This window comes from Gopherus flavomarginatus, chromosome 3 (assembly GCF_025201925.1).
Source record: "Gopherus flavomarginatus isolate rGopFla2 chromosome 3, rGopFla2.mat.asm, whole genome shotgun sequence".
NCBI lineage: Eukaryota > Metazoa > Chordata > Testudines > Testudinidae > Gopherus > Gopherus flavomarginatus.
In genome coordinates this window covers 32764636-32788283 of record NC_066619.1, presented here as the reverse complement: position 1 = coordinate 32788283, position 23648 = coordinate 32764636, and the positions used below count along the sequence as shown (strand labels likewise).

General features: G+C 41.2%; 1 protein-coding gene across 1 annotated transcript in view; it reads right to left on the bottom strand.

The window, feature by feature from the left end:
* The window catches only part of PARP8 (poly(ADP-ribose) polymerase family member 8), a 190795-nt gene that overhangs the window by 22258 nt on the left and 144889 nt on the right, over positions 1 to 23648 (bottom strand). Inside the window, exons 15-19 of the mRNA XM_050946920.1 lie at positions 14864 to 14956; positions 9864 to 9989; positions 8512 to 8577; positions 7162 to 7229; positions 6739 to 6787 (exon numbers count right to left, since the gene is read on the bottom strand). Coding sequence (XP_050802877.1) covers positions 6739 to 6787; positions 7162 to 7229; positions 8512 to 8577; positions 9864 to 9989; positions 14864 to 14956 — 402 coding nt within the window. The remainder of the gene's footprint in view (positions 1 to 6738; positions 6788 to 7161; positions 7230 to 8511; positions 8578 to 9863; positions 9990 to 14863; positions 14957 to 23648) is intronic.

Genomic DNA, 23648 nt, shown 5'->3' with positions numbered 1-23648 from the left:
TAATTGAGTGCACCTTGACTACTGCCAGCGCAGGCACTTTCGCCAGCTCATAGCAGATGCAGGCCATGATCCAAAATGAAATCCTTTGAGCAAATACTGGACGACCTTTTATCCTGTCTGCCAAAGCAACAAACAGCTGGGTTGACTTGTGAAACGGCTTTGTCCTGTTGATGTAGAAGCCAGCACCCTTCTGACATCCAGGGCGTGCAATCTGTGCTCCTCCTCTGATTTCTTCGGGAAGAAGACAGGTAAGTATATCCTGGCCCGTATGAAACTGGGAAACTATTTTGGGCAGGAACGCTGGGTGCAGCCACAGCTGGACCTTATCGTTGTAGAATAATGCATAGGACAGTTCTGAAGTAAGCGCCCTGATCTCAGACACCCTGCGTGCGGAAATTACCGCAATCAGGAACGCAATCTTTCACAAGAGAAGGAGAACAGAGCAGGAAGCCAGAGGTTCAAAAGGAGGCCCCATGAGCCTCGACAGCATGAGAGTCAAGTCCCAGGGAGGGACATGGTCCTGGATGTGAGGGCAGAGACACTCCAGACCTTTCAAAAAAACGGGCCATCATGTAATGAGCAAAGACTGACTTGCCTTGGAAAGGAGGGTGGAAAGCCGAAAAAGCGGCCATGTGGACCCTGACTGATAACAGGGACAAGCTCTGGAGCTTGAGGTGTGGAAGATAATCCAGGATCACCTGCAGCGAGGCCTGGATACATCGTTCCAAAGCCCAGCATGTGAACCTTTTCCAGGTAACTCTCTCTGGTGGTGGACCTTCTGTTGTTAAACCTGGGCTGAGCATTCCCACTCCTCCACATTTAGCCATGCAGTAGCCATGCTGTCAAATGCAACACCACCAGGTTCGGGTGCAGAAGACTGCCATGGTTTGGGGATAGCAGGTCCAGCCAGAGAAGTAGTCGCAGTGGGGCAGCTATTGAAAGGTCCAGCAGGGTGCCAAACCACTGTTAGTGAGGCCACTCGGGGGCTATCCAGATAATCTTTACCCTATCCTGTTTGATCTTCACAAGGACTCTGTGGATCAATGGAACTGGTGGGAAGGCATATATCAGTGACCCCAACCTGTCCATCCCCCAGAGTGAACAGAACACGTGGCATTTCCTGTTCTGACAGTATACGAACAAGTCCACCTGGGGAGTTCTCCACTTTCAAAAGATAATAATGACTGCCTCTGGATGGAGAGACCACTCTTGGAGAGACGGTCCTGCTGAGGTGATCCAAGACGTTCCTGGTTCCAGGCAGGTTTGCTGCTATCAGATGAATGGCATGCCGCATACAAAAATGCCAAAGGTGGAGAGCTTCCTCACAAAGGGCCGAAGACCTGGCACCGCCCTGCCTGTTGATATAATACATCACAGCATTAGTGTCTGTCAGGACCTGTATCACCTTGCCCTTCAGGTGGGGCAAGAAAGCCTGGCACGCCAGGCAAACCGCTCTGAGCTCCCTGATGTTGATGTGGAGGGCCAGATAGTTCTGCAACCAGCTGCCCCGGGTGCTAACCTTGCCCAGGTAGGCTCCCCACCTCAGGTCCAAAGCATCGGAGACCAGGGTAAGCAACGGGGATGGGATTGCAAAGGGGACACCCTCCAGCACTGACCCAGGGTCCAACCATCAATCCAGGGATGATCTGATGTGGTCCGGCACCCTGACTACCTGGTCTAGGTCGTGCCTCTTGGGGATGTAGACCGACACCAGCCATGCTTGCAGAGGCCGGAGATGGACTCGAGCATGGCTGACCACGTATGTACACGTGGCCATGTGGCTCAACTGCTGCTGAGCTGTGGTGAGTGGGTGGTTCTTTACATGGGAGATCAGGTCCGACATGGCCTGACAACGTGCTTCAGATAGGAAGGCTCTAGCCTGCATGGAGTTGAGAACTGCCCTGATGAACTCTATTTGCTGGACATGCGATAAGGTGGATTTTTTCTCCTTTATCAATAGGCCCAGGTTGCGGCAGATGGAATGCACCAGATCGAGGTTCCTTTGCAGTTGCTCCTGAGATCTGCCATTGATGGGCCAGTTGGGAAGACATGGAACCCTCAACATCTCAGGTAAGCAGCCACTGGGTGCCATACACTTTGTGAACACCCTTGGGGATGATGACAGGCCAAAAGGTAGTGCCGTGAACTGAAAATGGCATCCGCCAACTATGAAATGGAGGAAATGTCTGTGACCCTGGAATATGGAAATAAGCATCCTACAAGTTGAGGGCAAAATACCAGTTTCCCAGATGATGGAGGCCAGGGAGACCAAGCGAAACTTCAACTTTCTGAGAGACTTGTTGAAGCAACACAGGCCCAGAATGGGTCTGAGGCCCCCCTTTTGTTTTTGGGATTAGGAAGTAGTGGGAACAGAATCCTTTTCCCTTCATGTCCCGAGGGACCTTCCTCCACCGCCCCAAGGTGCGGGAGGTTCTTGACCTCTTGGACAAGGAGTTGCTCGTGAGCAGGGTGCCTGAAGAGGAACAGAGAAGAGGGGTGGGTAGGAGGGAGGGATGGCCAAAAATTGCAGGAGGTAGTCCTGAGACACTATATCCAGCACTCAGCGGTCCGAGGTGACCCAAAAAAAAGGTAGGGATGAAGACAGTCGAGGAAAGAACAAGGTGGATATGGGGAATTGAGTGGGGTGCTGCTTTTGAGCGCACCTTCAAAACAAGTGCTTCTGGCCCCCGGGATTTTTCGCTGGGCTAGGCTGAGTGGATGAGCAGGAGGAGGAAGGGCAGCGACGACTAAAGCTTATGTCTCTATCCCTTCTCCTTGAAGGCCCTTGATGAGGCTGCCAACGCCTTGGCGGAAGGGGCGGCCATAACTGCTTTTGAGCAGACTGCGGCGTATGCATGCCCAGAGAGCAAAGGGTGGCCTGAGTGTCCTTCAGTCTGTGCAGGCTTGCAACAGTCTGCTCCGAAAAGAGACTGTTCTCATCAAATGGGAGGTCTTGGATAGAGGTCTGCAGCTATTGTGACGGGCCAGCAGTCTGGAGCTGCACCTCATGACCATCGCCGATGTGACCACCCTGGCCACTGAGTGTGCTGCACCCATGTCATCTGAGGGGAGCACCTAGCTGTCATAGTGCCCTCCTCCACTAGGGTGCCAACTTCCAGACTTTGAGGGAGGGACTCCTTGAACTTATGGAGGGAATCTCATAAGTTAAAATGTACCTGCCCAAGAGGGCCTGATGGTTCATCACCCAGAATTGCAGGCTGACTGTTGAATAAATTTTTCTCCCTAAAATGTCCAACCTTTTGGCCTCTTTATTTCTGGGAGTTGAACAGGTGTGCCCCTGCTTGTCCTTTTCATTAGCCACAGAGACAAACAGCGAGCATGAAGGTGGGTGGGTATAAAGGTACTTGTACCCTTTGGTCGAGATGAAGTACTTCTTTTTAGCCTTCTGGAGGTGGGAGGGATGGATAGAGGGTCTTGGCAATTTTTAGGACCCCATCATGTACTGGTAGTGCGACATGTGCTGGGGTAGAGGCTGAGAGGACATTGAACAAGGTATTCACCTGCTCGGCCATCTCCTCCATCTCTAGGTCCAAGTTCTTGGCCACCCATTGAAGCAGGGCCTGAGGTTCCTTAAAATCGTCTGGGGAGCTGGCCCTCAAGGGTCCCGTGATCACCTCATCAGGGGAGGAGTACGATGACTGAACCGCTGGGGGAGGCTCAGGGGCATCATCTCCTGTGGTGGAGGGGGATTTTGAGGTGGGCACTGTCTTCTCTACTACAACCTCCGAGCGGGTCTCATGCATTGAGCTGGTGCCATCAACTGTTGCTCCTAGGTGGTGGCAGATGAGCGGTGTGAGGGAGGCATCATCATGACCGGCAATTCCCACGTGCTCCATAAGGCCACTGCACTGGCCACTGGCCATGCCACCAAGGCGTCGATGTAGCCTCGGATGTCCAATTGCATTGGTGGAGTCTGGGCAAGGGGCTGAACTGCCCTTCTGTGCTGGAGGAATTCCCTTCCAGAGGCCACAGTGGGGACATCAATGCCTGAGTCTGCCTGTTGACTGTCACCGCTGGAATGAAAGGATTGGTGCCAGTCTTGTGGGACTGGAGACGTGATAGGGAGCATTCCCACGGGGCAGGTGACCAAGATCTGCACCAAGAGGACGACCGGTGGGTGGGCGAATGGTGCCGGTAGTTTGGAGATGGGTGCCTCCCTCTAGGTGATCCGCATTGAGACAGTGGGGACCACGATCACGGTGCTGGTGACCAAGAGAAAGCCCCAGAGCATCTGAGCTGCGACTCCGGCGATCTGCGGCGTGGAGGTGGAGAGTGCTGTCTCATCTCCGGGGATCAGTGGTGCTCCACTGTTCCCTAAGGGCTAGCTTGCCCTTGTGGGGAACTTGGGAAGGCGTTGGTGCCATCATGGGTTTGGGTCCTGTACTGCTCCCAGGAGTCAATGGTGGACATTTTAAGGGGCTAAGGGCTCCAGGGAGGCATGAACGCGTGGCTCTGGAGTGGCCAGGTGGCCTGAACCCTTCCCTGTGGCCCTTCTTTCCTGGTGCTGGGAAGCCGTGTTTCCTTGCTTTCTTCTTGGGCACTGGTGATGGGGAGCAGTGCCGGGCAGACCCTGGTGCCAGGGACGCATTGTGCACTGAGGCCAAGGTATTCGGCAAGTTTTAGCAGGACGGCTTGGAAGCCGGACGAAGGGCAGACTCCATGATAGCCCGCAAATGAATATCCCACTTCGAGTCCTGGGTCGAAAGTTCTTACAAATATGGCACTTGTCTTTCACATGTGATGCCCCTAAGCACTTGAGGCAGCTGCTATGGGGGTCACTTACAGGCATAGGCCTGTTACAGTCCGCGCAGGGCTTAAACCTGGGAGCCTGGGGCATGCCCCGCATGGGGCAAAGTCCCCACTTGGACTCTAACTTGTAACTGCACTTAGCAACTACTTAACACTAACTACTATCAACAAACTACTTACAAGGCCCTAAGGTTCAAAGTCAGTAGAGATGAAACTGCCAGCCCTTCCTATGCAAGGAAAGGTGCTCCAACTAATCACCACAGGTGGTAAGAAGGAACTGAGAGGGCATAGGGTCTGTGGCGCGTGATATACCGATGCACTGGTGCGGCACTCAAGGAAGCGCCGCTACCGGCCCTACGAATACCACTAAGGCAAAAATCTCCAACAACCATGCATGTGGGTGCGCGCATACCTAGAATGGAATCAACATGAGCAAGCACTCGAAGAAGAAAGCAGCTTTGTGTAACACAAATGAAGAACTTTAACAGGAAAGTGCTAATTCTTGTGCATTTGAAGGCAAGTGGTTATTGTGTATGATGATCAGAGACCAAAGACTCTAAGGGTATGTCCACACTACGAATAAAAACAGCTATAACTGCCTTGACAACAACAGCAGCTGGCCCATGCCAGATGACTCAGGTGCTGTTTCACTGCAGCGTAGACTTCCGAGTTCAGGCTGCAGCCCAAGCACTGGGACCCTGCCACTTCGCAGGGTCTAGAGCGCAGGCTTCAGCCATGGGTATTTAATTGCAGTACATTCCTCTCTCTTCCACCCTCAAAGAAAGAGCCCACATGGGTAGTGACCCTGCCAGCTTGTTTTCTGTGAGAAGAAAATATGGACACAAGGAAAAATTCTTCATCTCTGGACTGTTTGGATTCTAACAGGGCAGAATAAATGAATGACAAGACAGAGATCCCCACAATAATTCTGGTAGCCCCAAGACACTTTTGGAAAATGCAGATTACTGCTACCATCTCTGCTACCATTTGGAATGATAAACTGTGATTCAATTGTACATCTATTTTTACCTGCTTAAACCTTTCAGTAACTCTCATTCTTTTTTCTTGGCTAATAAATCATTAGTTAGTTTACTATAGAAGTGGCTACCAATGTTGCCTTTGGTGTGAGATCTAGGATGCAAATCAACCTGCGTGAGTGATTGGTCTCTTGGGACCAGGTGTAACTTAGAATATTTTGTGATTTTTGGTATAAGTGACCATTTATCATATAGTCCAGCTTGTCTGGGTGGCAAGATAGACTGGAGTGTCTAAGGAGATTACCAGTGACTCCTATGATTGGCGTGTCTAAAGGAATTGCCTGTACTTTGGGAGTTCACACTTGGTACTGGGTTGATCAGATTTATTTATAGATTGTACCAACACTTTCGGGTGTCTGCTCTGCTTTTGACAGTCTGCTCTGAAGTAGGCACTCATGGTTGTGAGCCACTCCAGAAAGCATTTCAGGTGGCTTTGAATTAAGACTCTGATTTGAAAGGCCACAGATTCAGTGTATTATAAACAAAATCAGAGGCATAATACTGTACTTAGGAATGAACAACTCAATTCAAAGATCAGAGTGCCATAGCTACTGATTCATTTTTATAGTACATCTACTTGTGTCTATGCATGCAAAACTGTCTTTAACACATTCCTACATCTGTAATTTATGTCCTAAAGAGACAAAGTGTTCAAAAGGATCTATATTAGTGTGAAATATTGAAGTAATGAATGAGAACAGCAGGATGAATACTAAGAAAATTAACTAGATATTACCAAGGCTGTGTTGTTTCTTCACACAAATAAACAACACACTCACACACATATCACAAGCGAGATTTTTAAAAGCACTCAGCATGACCTGAATCTGCTCTCACTGGAGTTAATGGTAATGCTCCTGCTGACTTAAATAGGAACAAAGTTCTGAAATTCCATCATATTAATATACAGAGAAAATAACTCCAAACTTACTCTGTTCACTGGTAGTTTCACAATATGTGACCTATTACTGGAAATAACCCTGAAATAAAGAAAAATAAATAAATGTATGTATCAATACAAAATATTCTTCTAGGAAAGTATTGATTAATGGCCATTGACAGAGGCTAGCTGAAGGCCTATGAATCACATTTATTTTACTTAAGTGGTGCATAGGCATGGTGCTGGTCAAGGGCTTGATTCAAAGTCCACTAGAGTCGGTGGGAGTCTTTCCATAGGTTTCAGTGGGCTTTGGATCAGGTCCTAAAAGCTCCCAGAAAAAAAATTAAATGCCAATAATTGTAAATGCCAATATTAATTCTTAGGCAGCTAACACCAAATTAAAAATAATAAAATGATTATTCGTTCAGCATGGTACTGAAATAATTCTTATCTTAATGTAAGTCAGTTCTATACCACTGCAGAAGAGGATGCGCAAGTGGGTCCTGTTTATCCATCTGCTTCTTTATTTCCAAATATGGGGCCTAGAAAACAGTAATTATGCTCTTTACTGCTGGTTAAAATTTTGTACATATTACATTATACATAATTTCATCTATAATAAATGAATACATTGGATTCATCATCACAGATTTACTGACATTTAGCCTTAAACAGCTATAACTGCCTTGACAACAACAAGAATTACTACAGCAATTCTCTTCCCTGGGGTAGCATTTAAAAGCTTACATGTAGCTTCAGAACAAGTATATTGGAGCTAACACTGCTGGTCACAGCAAGAACAGCAGAGGCCATCTAGTAGTATTTGGCTCTGACATTAGGAAACTGGACTGGACCTTCAGTAAAACAAAGCATCTCTAAAGTACTCTGTGGTAATTCACTCATAGCTATTTTAACTGCTTCATGGTATTAAATAGGTAAAATCAGTATTGGACCGGATAATGTTCACACTGAAAACTCCCACTGACTATATTAGGATCATGAAGTAGCCCTTTAAATCTACTCAGTCCAGCAATAATTATACTTCATCCTAGTATTAAAATGGCAACTAGATAATATAATGTGCAATATAGTAGCTTAATTCTTATACTAAAATTATAATAGTATTTTGTAAATGCATCATTTTTCATTTCAGAATCTAAAAATATTGTACAAACTTAGATTAACTAAGTTTTACAAACCTTGGTGAGGTTACATCTATTTAACAGCATGGTAATAGTGTGGTGCTGCACTACTAGTAATCAGTTAACATCAGTGGGACCATTTGTGAAGTAAAGTACTACTCAACGAAAGTAGTGTACAAAGGTATCAAAATCTGTCCCAAAGTGAGTATTCAGAAGCTGCACGATCTAAGTCACAGGAGCCCTGGCTCCTAATCCCTCTCAATTTCACTTAAATGAACAAAGTTCTAGTTATAATAGAAATAAAGCCGTCACCATAGTATACCATCACAAAATCAATGACCCTTGCTTTGAAAAATCAAAGACTTGGCTTGGCCTTGCTATTTCCTAAAATGCATGAAGCAGCAGTTGGCCATTATTCTGTTACAATGTTCCATTCCACGGATATTATCTCTTATTTATGCTTCCAGTGACCAGAGTTCTGTTCCATCAGTTTTATTTTGTCACCATCTAGATACTGCAGGTTTGTTATTTTTAACACATATTTTTATATTGTTGCACCTCGGCAGCAAAAATAAAAATACAATGCCAGGTACCACCCTCTTCCCTGAAAAAAGCAACAAATAAAAGCAGGTACATCCTTCGGTAAATTACAGTTAAGATACTAAAAGATTTTTATACTTACCTGTGTCATTTCTCTAATAGAAGTAATACTATCCAATGCTTTCATGACTCGATCATAATTCTTCTTCTGATGTAATGTAAAATAAATGAATACATTAATTTTTTTGGGGGGGGCTCTTTTATATATCAACATATTCATTCAATGCTCTGAGTTCATATACTTTTGGTATAAAGCAACAATTAAGACCAATGACCAACAAACCAAGCCCTCTCATATCGCTACATCCAATATTCTTCTTCCATCCCACTCATCAACTCATCCACAAACCAGGAAAAGTCTGGAAGGCCAACTGACGCCAGTTACTTTTGTTAAAATTCACTAGAATCCTCTGCAAATAAGGAAATCCACTTTGTAAATAAGATCAATTTATCAACAAATGTTAATAACTATTTATGAGTCTGACAGTTATTTAAATATCAGGTTCAGTGGTGCATCTTGCTGTGCAACAGAATATGGGAGCAGACTGAGTGAAATGAAGGGCCAGCAATGAATCAGTTAAAACCCCCAGGCAATGTTAGTGTGCCACTGTTTGGCCTTTGTTCAAAAAAGGTGAAATTTACCCTTATACAGAGTGTCCATAGATCCCACCTAAGCAGTTAAAATGGGGCCTCAGTGGGATTTAAATGCTGTGTTGGTTGCATTGGTCTTCTGCAAGCCCTCTGCCTGCAAGGAGTGAATTTCATTCAAAATGAATAGAAAGGTCTAGCATTGTGTTGTAGGCAATACTCTTTACTTTGTTAGATTTCAGAGTGGTAGCCGTGTTAGTCTGTAACAGCAAAAACAACGAGGAGTCATTGTGGCACCTTAGAGACTAACAAATTTATTTGGGCACCTAAGAAAGCTTATGCCCAAATGCATTTGTTAGTCTCTAGGGTGTCACAAGGACTCCTCGTTGTTTTTACTTTGTTAGTTATTGCTTGTAAACTCTCTGAAGATGAAAAGTATTACACACGTTTCAAGTATAATCATTATTTTAAAAATTAATATTTTAAGAATATAATCATTTTGCAGATAAGAACTTTAGAAATGTAAAATAAAAATAAGCGGATTAAGAGACACATGGTTAAATTTTCCCAAAGGCCAACTTTGCTTTGATGTGTGTAATATGCTCCCAGATAAACAAATTTTGCATCCACAATTTGCACCCACAAACAGGGAGACTGAACGTTTACCTCTAGACAGCATCAAAACGACATTTCATAGGCTCCATGGCAACACTGTTGTACATGTACTGCATTTTAAATCTATATCTGTCAGTGTGAAGACACATTATTTTGTGGAACTGGACCTGGTTTTGAAATATAACACATGACTAAAAGCAAACTTTACCTGTTGAAGAGACAACTACTTACCCTTGGATTAAAGGCCAGCACCTGAGGATCATTAGGATCAACTACGGAAGGATATGGCTCAAAAATGACAACTTTCCGGGGTGATTCCAATGCCGATCGACACATGGATACTAATAAATCAACCACCTAAAAATAAAGAAAATCATACATAAAGAAATGGCTCTGTCACAGAAAACTATTTATTTTGGGATTCAATAATTTATTTGTCTCTCCAGAATTATCTTCAGTCTTCCTGCATCATAGAATTTTCTTGTTTGATGTTGTGTCTTTAATTATTATACCAATGATGACCACTGATTGAATTCCAATGCTTGAATATTTGTTGAAAACCGTAAGTCACAGGAGTGGTAATACCGCATTTTGTAATAACAGCTGCCTGTAAGTGATTTCATACTCATATTTTAGTCTGCATCTTTTGAAATTTGACTTAAGCCAGTTTTGAAAATCTTTGTGGAACACAATGCCTCAGATTCACTAGCTTTATTCACTGAATGGCTTGTACAATATGGCTGTGGATATACAGTAGCATCTGATTTTACAAGGTATATAGTTGCATGGTAGTGTAGCTGAAGTCACAATTGTACCGTAAACTTAAAATAATAGACTGCATTTTGTTCAGGTATAACAAAATGCTACATGTTAGATGAGCTATCTGAATCATTGTCTCCAGATCCCTAAAGGGTTAAATGAAATTTCTCATTTCAAAAATATGCATTTTACTATATGTTTGAGGATCTTACATAAGGTACAATTTGGTCTACAGTGGTTTTGAGGCATTTTGTGAGTGCGCGGAGTCCAAGGATTAAATAAATATTATGTTGCAGTAATTTTGCTTGAGAAGAAACTTGGGTTTAGTTGACAAATGTCTGTAATACTGTGGAGGAATAAGCAGTATGTCAAGAAAATTGATAAACCAATTCATGAACTGACAGAAACCCATCTGTTGTATACAGTGCATTCATATTATACACAAGTAGGAAAGAACATTTTAATTAAAAACTGTGTGTTTCTAAAGTATAGAGTAAACACAGCTGTAATTAAAGCACTAATGGCTTTAATTACAGCCCCTTTAATAAGCTTTTGATCAGGCCCTAAGGTACAAATCCTACAAAAATCTCCCAAAATGGGACCAAGGTTTGGCCCTAAATATACTGTAATGCAGAGTATATTGATTTACCATGGAGCAAACCCTAATTCCTCTTGTACATGTGTGGAAACCCCAGATGCTCTAGGAGGAACGAAGAAAGCTCTACAAGGGATATGCATACCTGTGCACAATGTAGCAGATAACAGCTAACAATCTTGCTCAAGGATGAAGCAAGAATGGGATGGGGGATGGGTGCAAAGACAAGGTTGGTGGATCTGCACCACACAGATCCACAGGTCATTGCTCCCCTGGAGAACAGAGTTGTAAAAACCATGGGAAGTATTGCCTTTTAGATTTGCAATAGTGGAACAGTTCATGGCCCACACTGAGAGTTTCTTCTTCCTTGCTGCTACAGAGACTACAGCATAGCTTGGAATGTTTGTGCCGTGCACTATCTCCTGGAATTTGCCCCAGGTTAATGCACGTACATGTGTTTGTGCATGTAACATACACTCAGTTTTAAACAAAATTTGCATCAGAAATTTCATAATTTGAAAATAAGTTTGAGGATGAGATGAGTTTTGTTTAAGAAGCACTTGTAATTCCGCCGATCATTCCAGATGGACTGTATCTTGATTCATCATTCAAGTTGTTCTAAAAGTTATCAGATCCAATCACTCAAGCGAAATAAAATTGAGTTCCGTTTAGAGAAGTAGAATGAAAATGAGAATCATCAGGAAAGACAGAAAGAATTGTGCAATAGTGAGTCACACTGTTTTCCCTCCTCCTCCTCTGCTATCTTGGCATGAATGAACAATCTTCTTCTGATAAAAACTTTTCTGGCAATTGGAATAACTGGAGACCTCATATGTCCTGAACAAGAAGGCTACTTAAGCAACTCCCTCCCCCAGGTTTTTAATGAAAAGTTAAAATTCACAGTAAATATTAAGATGCTCTATTTTCTTCCCAATTTACAAAACCTGCAGACGTGGAGAACTTTTCAGACTTAGGTATCTGTGCTGATTCTCAAAGGAGTCTAATGGTATGTCTACACTTTGAGCTGGCAGTGTGCTTCCCGGTGTGAGGAAACATACTTGTGCTAGCTCTCATTGATTAAAAACCAAGTGTACCTATGGTGGAGTAAGTACGTACCGAGAGTACCTGATGAGCATGAACTCTGGATAACTAGCTCCTCCCATGCTGCCACAGCTACATTCTATTTTTAGCAAGCTAGTGTAAATGTGTCTCCTCAATCCCCAGCTCAACATGTAGACATATCCTAAGAGAGTTTTCAGAGTTGCAGTCGTGTTAGTCTATATTAGTAAAAAGAACTGGAGTACTTGTGGCACCTTAGAGACTAATAAATTTATTTCAGCATGAGCTTTTGTGAGCTACAGCTCACTTCTTCGGATGCATAGAATGGAACACACAGACAGGAGATATTTATACATACAGAGAACATGAAAAGGTGGAAGTATGCATACCAACAGGAAGAATCTAATCAATTGAGATGAGCTATCATCAGCAGGAGAAAAAAAACTTTTGAAGTGATAATTAAGATGACCCATAGAAGGTGTGAGGAGAACTTAACATAAGCCTAAACAGAGACTGGGAATGGTTGGGTCATTACACTAATTGAATCTATTTCCCTATGTTAAGGTCTCCTCACACCTTCTATGGGTCATCTTAATTATCACTTCAAAAGTTTTTTTTTCTCCTGCTGATGATAGCTCATCTCAATTGATTAGACTCTTCCTGTTGGTATGCATACTTCCACCTTTTCATGTTCTCTGTATGTATAAATATCTCCTGTCTGTGTGTTCCATTCTATGCATCCGAAGAAGTGAGCTGTAGCTCACAAAAGCTCATGCTGAAATAAATTTGTTAGTCTCTAAAGTGCCACAAGTATTCATATCCTAAGAGAGTTAGGTGACCAACTCCTAGTGAAACTCTAATCTTTCTCCCTGGCACCAATCCTCAGAAATCCTGCTTTACTCTACTTTTTGCATAAGCCTGGATTTTAGAGGATATGAAAATACTTGATTTGTTATTTTATTTCGGGATATCTGCCCTGAACCAACTTGCAATTAAGTCAATGGTAAAACTCCCATTGGGAGTAGGATCAGACCCTAAATCTTTAAATGCAGTGCCCCAAAATCCTCCAGTGTAGTGCTTCTGCTTTATGCCACACAGCTGGTGAATTCTGGTTCTAAAGTTGGCCTAGTTACCCAAGAATGGATCACCCCAGTGTAGCAACATCCTCTAGTTGTGCAGAGACAGAGCCATGACTCCTATACCACTCCCACCCTGCTATTGGCATATTGGCACATGCCTTGAACTTACTAACTACTCACTGATTCTCTCTGGGACCATTGGCAGCTGGTATAATTCAGAGCAGCTTGAAGTCTGCTCTAAATTAAACAGGAAACCAGGCCAGTACAAAGCATGCTCAGGACTGGGGGAGGTGCCATTACACTCTTCCCTCAAGAGATGTGGTGTGTGCTCTTTGGCCATAGCCGAGGATTGTTTCTGATGACTGATTGGTACAGCACCTGCTTTTAAAAAAGGAGCTGGGGGAATCTTGGGAATTACAACCTAGTGAGGGCTACCTTAGGGAATTAATTGAAAGGGTAACAGAAGGAAGAGGACAAGAATTTCAAAATCGGATATATAAATCAAAGTGAAATGGCCTTATTTTCAAAAGTGCTGAACACTCAGAAGCTCCAATTAAAGTTAATTGAAACCTGTGGGTCCTCATATTTTTGAAAATCAGGCCACTACACACCTGTTTTTAGAAACCATGGAAAGAATATAGCAACCAGTGTGTAATTCTTCACTCAGCCCCCAGGGGCTTTGTAATGGATACTGTCCCAACTTATTAAAGTTCTTAAACAATTTTAATAAAATATGATAAAAAGGCAATTTGGAAGATACAATTTAACAGGATTTTCTAAAGAAAAATATTGAAGAAAACAAATAACTACAGGGTAAGAAGCAATATCCTGCCAGTACTTACAGACAAATTTAGAGTAAAAAAACAAAGGTATGTTAAAAGGGCTGCTCCTCTGAATGGAGAGAAGAAAACAGTGTAGTAACAATGGATCAGGATGGTGCCCACTGTTATTTAATAATCAAAACAACAGATGTAGAATGGACAGCTGTATCCCAACACCATGAAAAGAAGAGGGCTTAGCATTTGCCGGAGAGTAACAATTGCTCTTTAAGATAAAATAGGAATTATCTCCAACAAGATAAATGGACAGCCCAGACCTAACCAGGTGACCAAATTCAACTCAGCAGAAGAAAGAATGCAATTTTCAAAAGCACTTAGCATTGGCCTAACTCTGCCACCATTGAAATCAATGGTAAACGTCCCCTAGGCTTCATCAGGAGCAGAATTTGGGAACTGCCTAATGAGCACCTTTAGGCCTGGTCTACACTGGCAGGGAGATTGAGCTAAGATATGCAACTTTAGCTACGAGAATAGCATAGCTGAAGTCGACGTATCTTAGATCAACTTAGAATCACTTACTTCACATCCTTGCAGCACAGGACTGACGGCCCCCATTCCCCTGTCGACTTTGCTTCCACCTCTCGCCGAGCTGGAGTTCAGCAGTCGACGGGAGAGCGATTGGGGGTTGATTTATCATGTCTACATTACACACAATAAATTGATCCCTGATAGATCTATCGCTACCAGCCCATCCGGCGGATAGTGTAGACGTACCGTTAGAATATCCCGCCTATACAGTAAAGTATGTAATCACATCTCTACTGGTCTCTGCACACTGTGAAGGAGTACATAAGAGTTAGCAAACAGCAGAGATATGAAGAAAATTAGCAAAAACGGATTAATAGAAATTATTGGATGTGTTATACAAAATTCAACACCATTAACATTATATAGCTGTACCTGAGCCCCAGTGGCAATTTCATCTGCAGCTTCATTCATTACTCCTAGAGTTTGGAAAGCAAAAACACACAGCTCCCGTTCACATACTGTGGGCTAAGGAGAAAACAACAACAACAAAATGTTAATTGTGTTTTTATTCCAATTTGTAAGTATTAGTTTTTCAATGTACCACCTAAAATATAAATATAAACCATGCATATTAATTCCCATAAATGTTGAGAGTACATATCAGTAATCTAGGGCAAATTGCATTACAGGGATGTTATAATTATCCCAAAACCAAGTGTTATAAACTCAGGATTTTCACAGTTCTGGTTAAATTTAAAGGAAATCCAAACATTTTACAGTATGAAAATTCACAGTGAGAGCACCCAAATAACCTTAACTCTGCTCTATCAGACTCTTCAAAACTTCCCATATAATTAAAACCCACTGAAATCTTCTGCACAGGCTACACTGAATACTTTCCCCCTGCATGATTAATAGTAATTCTTCACTTTTATTCTTCAGAACTGAAAAATTCTCCATCAGTGTCTGTTATTCTGTTAGTGAGATCATTTGGGACAAATGAAAAGGTCAGACAGTGGGTGCTAAATTTCTTAAACACACCTACTTTAATTTTAATTCCTAAACTAAAGATTTACTTGTAAATCCTCAGAAAATTCATTCTGTATTCATAGAGTAACTGTTGTAAGTTTGAAGAAGATAACACTGCATTTTTCCCTGCCTTAAGTGCAAAATTCAATTCATCCTTAACTATGGAGCTGTGACTGACACCTCCATCTTTTATGAAACCATTCATTTATAATGATTCAGTTACAGTTATTTAACAAAAGAGAAACAAATTTAACATATCAAAGCTGAGTAACAATGATAGGTCTTGTCCATATGGTGATTTAATGCATGGCAAGCTAGGGTATGAATCTACAACGCTCTAGCCTGTTGCTCACTTTTAGTGGCCATGTGGATTCTGCTGCCACATAGTAAAAAATCTGTAGTGTGCTTTGATCTGTTGTTGTTTCAACTATGGAACTTTTAGTACATGGAAGCAGGGTCCACATGGAGACTTAATGAGCAGCAGGCAACAGCGTTGTAGATTTACACCCCAACTTACAAAATAAACCTTGTATGCAGATTCACATAAAGCAAAAAGGATAGAAACAAAAAAATCAACATAATTAAGTTTTAATTAAAGAGAATAGGCTCTCTAGGTTTTCCAATAGTTCACATTTTATTAGCAAACCCTTGCTTACCACTGAAAGATTATTACTAGATTCACATATTTAAGGCCAAAGTTGTCTATAATCTAAATAGTCAAGAATTAGTGAACAGTTAGTTGAGGCAAAAAAGCATATGAAAATAGGTTAGATCCTTTGTTGGAAATTATTGAAATAAACAGGAAATTTCTACTGGAACATAAAAATGGCCTAACATGTACTTTTCAGTTACTGCTTGGTGAGTACATTATATATTAAACAATTACTTATGAAACTTACAATTATGTCAAACAGGAAGCTATTATGCCAGGTACCACTGAAAATCTACCACTAAAACACTATGAGTCTTTCACTGCCATGATAATAAAGGAAGAATTTCTAAGTTCAGACACTCATGCCAATAGAGAGCACTCAGCAGAAACGAACAGTGTACCAAATGCTGCATCAAACAAACATAAAATGTAGTTGGATTTGGTTTCAAGAAATTACTTCACCAGTAATAAGCATATGCTATAGTTCTGCTCACTCGTTTCATAGCCCTTTAAATATGCACTGGTTTGGTTTCAAAGATTTTTTATTTAAATAACCACTTGAAATCAGCACTGAAACGTTGTCACTGCAGTTGCTTTAGAAGAGGTATCATCTTTCAGGTCTAATAGTGTGACATATATTTGATTTATTTCATCTGCTATGTTACATTGCATTGGGTAGCAGGCTAAACCCAACATGATCCAATTCACTGTGCCACTGCACACGAGACAAAAGGTATTTATTATTGCCACTATTCCTATCCTTACACATTTTGAAAGGTGACTTCGCTATTCACATTAGTGAGGAAAGTATAAAAGAATTCCTATCTTGACTGTTATGAATAACCAAAATTGTTCTCTGATTCAATTTCACTACCCAGTAAGGCACTGACAAAGTTCAGCTATGCTTGCCATAAAGCAAAAGAATTCATAGTGTTTTGAATTCGCTTTGTAGTCTGCCCACCTTTAGCAGTGTAATAAGTTATTACGCAAGTTAAAAGTGACATACAAAGGGGAAAAAAATTGGGCATGTGTCCTTTTTTACTTCTTTTTTCAAAGTGTGATACTAGGGAGCCTGTGTAAATGATGACATCATGAGAAGCAGGAGAGTAAAAATTGAGCTGTTAAGAGGTGATGAGATTTTAAGTCAGGCTGTATAAAATTCTTTGCATTGTATTTGTTTTTGCTAACAATTTAACTTCAATGCCTAATGAACATTTTTGAATGAAAGAAGTCTATGTTAAAGATTCCATACCTTTCAATTAAGGTTTTAAACTTTTAAGAGCTCACAATAAACATATTTTTATCTCCCTTTGGGCTTCCAACAAAGCAAATAAGACCAGATTTTACATTCCTGATATTCTTAAATTAAAAGATGAGCAGGAAACACCCCTCCCCCAAAAGCAAACAAACAAAAATCTGCCAATCTTCTTTAAAAATCATGAAGAAGTAAAACGCAGCACAAGTCCAATTTTTCTTAACATCCTTTACAGATCAACTTTTAACTAAGCAATGGTCCTGGGAGAAGTGATTGTTTTAAGATCAGTTCTTTTATTTCTTGTTACATAAAAATGATATTTTTTGACACTTATCAATAGGCCAACCTATATAGTCCTTCCACTCATGATGTGGACTAATAAAAGTTAGACTAGTAATAAATGAGGAAGCAATGATAAAGGCTTAGTGTTATAAATTCTTTGATGAGGCATTTATATGGAACATATAAGAGTGAGTTCTCTGTACTTATCTGTGCTGACTCTTCCTCTAAAACTTCAATGTATATGTTGAAGAGTATAACAGTATGCAGACAGAAAACTGAGACTGAGTGACACTGCAGTCTCTAGAGAGTGAATGTCTTGGCTGGTCATACCAAGATACCAGGCAGAGTATAAAAGGAAGGGGAGTCTGGATTTGTGGATGACTAAAGCCAGGGAGGCCTTTTGGGAATTTCTGCCCAGTGATTTTCTTTCTGGTTTTGTGACTGGTGGATAATAAGCCCTGAGGAAAGAGTCTTAAAAGCACTGAAACTTACAGCTTTATTGCCATTCCCACTCACGAGTTTACACAGAGCTAGAAACATACTTAAAATAAAAAAATGAAGGATGATATTATTGAGTAGTAAGCTGATGCCAGGAACCGGGGCTTTAAGAAAATCGCAAGACTTGCGAGAAAATCATGAGAATATTTGGCAATATTGTGAGCTGTTTACAAAAATTCAACAATGGTAAGGCAGCTGATGTGTGCTGTGGCCACTGCTTTTTATGCTGACCAGTCTCCTTGAACTCTCTTTGTCTGTTTGTTGTATACATCTGTTGTCTCTTGTCTTATATTTGGATTGTAAGTGTCTCCGAGCAGGAGCTGTCTTTTCATTCGTTTTTTGTACAGTGCATGGCACAATATGGTCCTGGTTCATGACTGGCTTTTAGGTCCTACCACAATACAAATAAATAAGTAAATAAATACATAAAATATAATTAACTTTAAATTGATACAACCCCATTTTGTGGATACTTTTATTTTGTTTTATGAACACTTGATATTGATTTAGCTTACATCCATTTCTAAATTGATTTAGTTAAATCATTACAACTTTCTTGTCTAGACCAGTGGTTCTAAAATGTATTTGATCATTTACTCTTCCACTGCTGCTAGCGGTGGCTCTCTGGCCACTCAGCTCTGAATGTGCACAGTACGTTTTTTCCTCCTAAAGCTTTTCAAATCACCACCCTTGCCTGCCCTCCCAAGCAGGGTGCAACCCCCAGTTTGGGAATCTCTGGCCTAGACAAGATGATGTGGAGATGTAGTCTCTTGGACAGTCAGGACGTAAGCCATATAGTGTTTTACATTAACTTGAATTGCATCCAGAAATGAACTGGAAGGAATCCGCTGTAGTCAACAGAGTATATATGCTAACATTCACCACTGAGAATGTGTGCAATTTCTTTCTGTATTGTCTGAAGAACAGTATTGTCATTCTCTCTAAGCAAAAACAGCTTATGACAGAACAATCAGCAGTCTGAAAGATATTTTATTTTTAATCAGGATGCAGAGAATAAATGGAAGGCCATTTAGAGGGCTGTCACAAAACTGATGGCTGAGCGAAGAACATCAGTGCTGAAAGACCATTCAGAGGGATAATTATTCCAGTGGGAAAAAGCCAGAGAAAAGTAAGAGCCCTGGTTGTTAACAGGCCTCAAGGAACAGATGACAAAAACTGTATCATTTTTTAGCCCTGTAGGGTTATCTTGAGTTTTCTTTTCAGCTATCCCTCCTCTCCATGCTCAAAAGCACCTTTGAGAGTGTCACAGCTGCTTTGAACAAGAAAGAATAATCATAGAGTTTTCTATCTGCTATAAAGCAAGTGGCATTGCCTCAAATCATGGCCGTGAATAGCAGGTAGGTCTTCCAACTACAAAAGCATGTGCCCATATTCCTATATGTGGGTGCATGTTGTCTAATATAATTTCCGGACCTTTAAATTAACTATAACAAAAAAACAACAAACAAAATACTCAGAGCTCATATTGACCTGGTTTATCTTGTCATTTTCTAAAGCTTTCTGAAGTTGTGCTCAGAAGAGCAATGTGTCATCCTCTGAAGTACTCTGAGGGATGCCACACACACACTAATGAGGCTGAAACATGACTGGCACACCTAACTACTATTGATCTAAAAATAAAGACTCAAGGAAGGCTCACTTACAGCAGATGTCATAAATGGCAAAGGTGAAACCATGAAAGATCTTCTCACTTCTCCTGATAAAGGAGCTGGTGGTGAAGATAAGATTTTTCAAATATATGTGCTGTGTTCAGCTTCTTACAAGGAAGGTATTGGGCTGTCCTTAGGAGAAAACTGTCTGTTTTTACCTTGATTACATTGGATAAGTGCTGATACGATGCTGTAGTACTGGCAACACTCACAGTATGCTGGAACCAAAGGGAAAAAAATGTATCTAGTTTGTGGAATCTGTTGCAAGTGACCCTTGAGCTTTGTATGTTTATTTCATGTCTGATTTGGTGTGTGTGTCATATCGTAATCTCATTACTGAGTGATGGCAACATAATAGTTGCTAATCCTCCAGTTTGTGAGCTCATACCACCTAAACGGCAATTATATTCTAAATAAATGATATACTACCATAGAGCTGAAACATCCAGAGCCTACCAGGACCTTTCTTTTGTCTCTCTTATACCACACAACTACGCAGACTAGTCTCCAAGCTTAATGTAAGGGCTAAAATTTCAAATGTCTATAGTGAGCCCACACGCACCCCAGTTATGTCCACAAATCCCACAACTCAATGAACAAATAGTTATTTGTGAATGGAAGTTGGGAGGCAGGTGCTATTGTGAGATTTGTGTACTTTTGCCCAGTGTAATTTAAATGGCCAGGAAGAAATTCTGTTCTAAAGAAGCAATTCTCATCAACTGCAACAAGAGTAGGAGGAAGCTGTATTGTGGGTACAGCTCTAGATTATGACTTTTGTCTTCCCTGCCTCATAACACAAGGACAAGGGGACATTCAATTAAATTAAAAGAGGGAGAAATTAAAAACTGGTAAAAGGAACTACACTGTGCAATTAGACTGTGTAACTCACTGCCACATAAGGTCCCTGAGATAAAGAAATTAACAAGATTCAAAAAAGGATTGTATATTTACATGGATATCAAGACTATCCAGAGCTAACATTATTTCTTGTAACACATTTTGTGGAAGAATATTACTTGAATTAGGTGGACATAGAGTCTGATCTGGTCTGGCAATTTCTATGTTTCTGTGACTCAGGATATTTGCACTTAACTCCTGGCTCTGCCACAGGCTTCCCTTGAACTTAGACAAGTCACTTCCATGTTTTTTTCCATGCCTCTGTAAAATGACAAAGTTTTCAGATATTACAGAAATGGGAGCCATACAAACTATATAGATAAACAGGGTCGCACTTGTTAACTGATAGCAGAATTTGGCCCTTTGAGCTAAGTGTTCAATTCCAACTTATTGGGTGACCATCCAGTTTCAACAGAAATATTATACTGAAACATGGAGAATTAGGTTGTACACCATTTCTACTGCAGGAGGCGCAGGACCAATATAGACTGTGCTGTATGTCACAATTTTGAATTCTGGTTTTCTTGTTGTAGATGGAAGATAATACATACAGAAAAGATAGTGACCACTGTGATAATGAACACTCTTCTTTAAATATAGATCCCAAGTGCTCTACAATAACACCTTGAACCAAGGAAGAAAAATACTGCCGTATTTCCACTAAAAGATAACTTGCCTACAAATTCACTCAAGCAGGAGGATCCAACTCATACAGTTCTATATTAATTGATTACCATATTTCTGGAATAAAAGAAATCTGGGTATGACTCCATTGAAAAACACTACATCATACAGCAGATGTTCTTACCGCCACCACTAAAATGTTATCACCATCTTGTTAAACTATTAATGGCATTGATATGTAGAGATGAGGGAAAGTAAAGATGGTATCTTGTGCTTCATACCACTCCCCAAATGTTTGACACTCGGGATACCAGTGGTTGCCAATAATGTGACATGAAGGAGTAAACCATGGAAAAAAGTGGTTAGAACTTTAAAAAGTAATTCGTGCATCTCTTAGTATCTCCATGTCTTTATAATGGAGCAGGCACCAGGAGTGTGGAATGTTACTTTCCAAAACGCTTTCGCATGGAGGAGGCTGTGAAGGCTGGAATAATATGGTGACACTGCAGCAGCCTTTCCCATTTACTTTACATGCAGCCAATGAGAAAGACTGCTCCAATGAGGGAGAAAGAGCCACCAATTGAGAGCCTGAAATATGGGTCTCCATCTCTGGAACAAAGGCAACAAAAGAGAGACTGTAAGGAGCCACCCAAAAAAATAAACATCTCATTCCCTGAAGATCACATACTTTCCTTAGTACCCAATCTTTAGTGGCAATGCCCATTCCCCCAGTGCTTTACTTCTTTCAACTACCACCTCTAAAACCCCCATTTCTTCTCAAGGGAGGTGAAATGTTTGGGACACTTTTCCACTAACAGAGTCAATGGTGTGTACACGCTATTGTGATGGTATGTATTAGAAATGCCAAAGACAGACAGACAGGCACTTTGGGCATCTCGGTTTAACAATATACTTTCTGGCAAATTTGCCACTGAAACAAAAAAAATAGTTCCTCTTACTAAAAACACAATGGCAAAATTACACACAAGAAGACTTAAAATGTCATCTACTGTGTAACTTCCATGGAATTGCACAGCACTCCTATGTAAAAAGACAGTAGGACAAATGGAATTGAAAGGTTTCAGAAGTAAAGTAATGTGTGTGTGCACGCACCTATAATGATAATACTTTGCACTTCTATAGAACCCTTCCATTCCAGGACCCGCAATGTTCCTTAGGTATGATTCCTGAAAAGGATGTCCTCAGAGATCAGGGAGTGCTAAAGAAGCTAATGAAAAAATAATACTGATATCTGACATCACCAGTACTAGCAGCAGCTAAAATTGGTTTGCTGCTGCAGCTAGGCATATGGGTGACTTTTCTCTTTATTTAATATGAGGAGGGGAAGACTGCATGGGCAAATTCAATGTCTCAATATTGGCGTACAGCACTGCCATGAAGAAAAGTCTATAACGTTAGGAAGGCCCTTTATTCACTACTGTGAAGTGGTAACTCAACTGTGACCAGGTATTCTCTATTTAATTTGACTTCAACTTTCCATGTGATCAGAGCACATTCAGCACAGCTGGAAGCACTGTTACCTACAGGAAGGCAGATACAGAACAAGCAGAAATAAATAATCTAATAATCTCTCTTCCTGAAACTGTGGGTAATGTTTCCCAAAAATCTCACAGTATTCACGTTAATTTTTAAAAAGCACTGCTGAAGAACATGTTAGAGACCATGACACTGGGCACAGTATAAGAACCTACATAGATTAAATATATTAGAGTAGAGTGGGTTGGAAAACGGACTTATTCTGTTACCCTCTCCCCCAAATTCAGGTCATATGTTCTGCCTTTTTTCTCTTCTTTGTCCTATGGTATAGTTGTAGTCTGGGCAGAAGAAATTATATTTGTTTCAACTTCAAGTCTTTTCAAACAGACAGATAATATAGATTCAATCTGTGATCTCAAACTGCACAGGGCTGGATCTGATCACTGCTTGGCTGCATGGCAAACCCGTTATGCTGTAGTGATGTTGAGAGATTGTCCTTCAGCGGCAACAGGGAACCAATTCCCCACCATGGCATCAAGGGGCAGGGTACTGCTGGAGGAGGCTTTTTTCAGAGAAGAAGAGGTAAAAAAACAAGGTATTGAGCACTTGTGGTCATGAAAGATCCTGCAGCCCTCTGGCAAGAAATTGGGCATTAATTCCAGTATACTGGTCAAACTCTAGCTTGGCTAAAATATTCTGCATACATATACCTTCCCCTGTAGTTCAGTTATTTTCCATTCCATTCCTAAAACCTGTTGTGTAGTACTTCCAACACACTGGCTACTGCATTACACACCAGGGTGGCTGAATTTC